The following is a 1,054-nucleotide window of genomic DNA, read 5'->3' as shown; positions in this document are numbered from 1 at the left end:
CCCCAGCACAAAGAGTTATTTTGTGAGTTGGTTTTGGAAGATACCAATCCATATTTCAATAACTTATGAGGTGATATTGAAAGATCAAGTAAAAAAGATAAGAATTATGAAGAAAATATTGGATGAGTAATAAAAAACGGAATGACTTATAGATAATAATATCACCATCATCCATCTCTAAGAATGAACATACCCCCACACTTAGCCTTAAGGCACACACCCATCTAACCTCCATTAATCATCCATCAACCAGCAGAGTCCTGGGCCCACGATGCCTCCTGACCTGCCTCCATCGCAAGGAGCCCATCCCCGAGTTGCCGTCCCCCATCCACAACACAGCCATGAAGGGGATGGTTGTCACTACCACAGGCTTTGAGAAGGACATAAAGGCCGAGCTGCAGATGTTAGTGGAGAGGATGGCGGGAATCTATTCCAACAATTTTCACGAGGGTGTGACACACCTGGTGGCAAACGCTGTGGGGAGCAAGAAGTATATTGTGAGTATTGTGCAGAGGTTTTAGTTGTGGAGTTGGTGGGAGTTCAGGTTTTGTTTTATTTTTGTTTATAAGTTCATGTGGATGAGGATTGTATTTTAGATTTTGTATGAATTTATACAGTTGATGTAAAGTAATAATATAAATCTCCTTTGTATTAAGATATTTTAGATATTGTAACTTTTAGGATTCTCTCCATCTTGCATATAGTGCTAAATAGCAACACTGTTAACATGTCACTTATATCCTGATCTCTCAAGACATTATAAATACCTTATAGGTGGCTGTGGAAAAGGAGATCCCAGTGATGACCGGTGAGTGGGTGCAAGCAGTATGGAAGGCTGTAAACCGGGATTTCCGAGAAGATATCCTTGCCACAGATCAACAGTTTTTGTCATACACTTGTCCCGTCTTCAAAGGCCTGGTCATCTGTGTGTCCCAGATGCACCGCAAGGAAAAGGATGCACTTATGAAAATGATTCAGGATAATGGTAAGACATGAACTAAGGTAAACCTAAAGCAGTGTGAATGATACACTATTACGTACTATTAGTATAGGA

General features: G+C 40.5%; 1 protein-coding gene across 4 annotated transcripts in view; it reads left to right on the top strand.

Moving 5' to 3' along the window:
* LOC119594519 (DNA topoisomerase 2-binding protein 1-like) overlaps window positions 1–1,054 on the top strand; it is a 27,100-nt gene that overhangs the window by 7,368 nt on the left and 18,678 nt on the right. For 2 of the 4 annotated variants that reach the window (XM_037943553.1, XM_037943551.1), the window contains exons 4-5: window positions 257–497; window positions 775–985. In XM_037943553.1, the coding sequence (XP_037799481.1) occupies window positions 257–497; window positions 775–985 (452 nt within the window). Of the gene's footprint in view, window positions 1–253; window positions 498–774; window positions 986–1,054 lie in introns of all 4 variants that reach the window. The other 2 variants (XM_037943550.1, XM_037943552.1) reach the window with 1 other exon arrangement.

Source organism: Penaeus monodon, chromosome 34 (assembly GCF_015228065.2).
Source record: "Penaeus monodon isolate SGIC_2016 chromosome 34, NSTDA_Pmon_1, whole genome shotgun sequence".
In the NCBI taxonomy this organism is placed as follows: Eukaryota; Metazoa; Arthropoda; class Malacostraca; order Decapoda; family Penaeidae; genus Penaeus; species Penaeus monodon.
The sequence above is the reverse complement of the archived record's forward strand: the minus strand, read 5'-3'. Positions and strand labels throughout refer to the sequence as shown.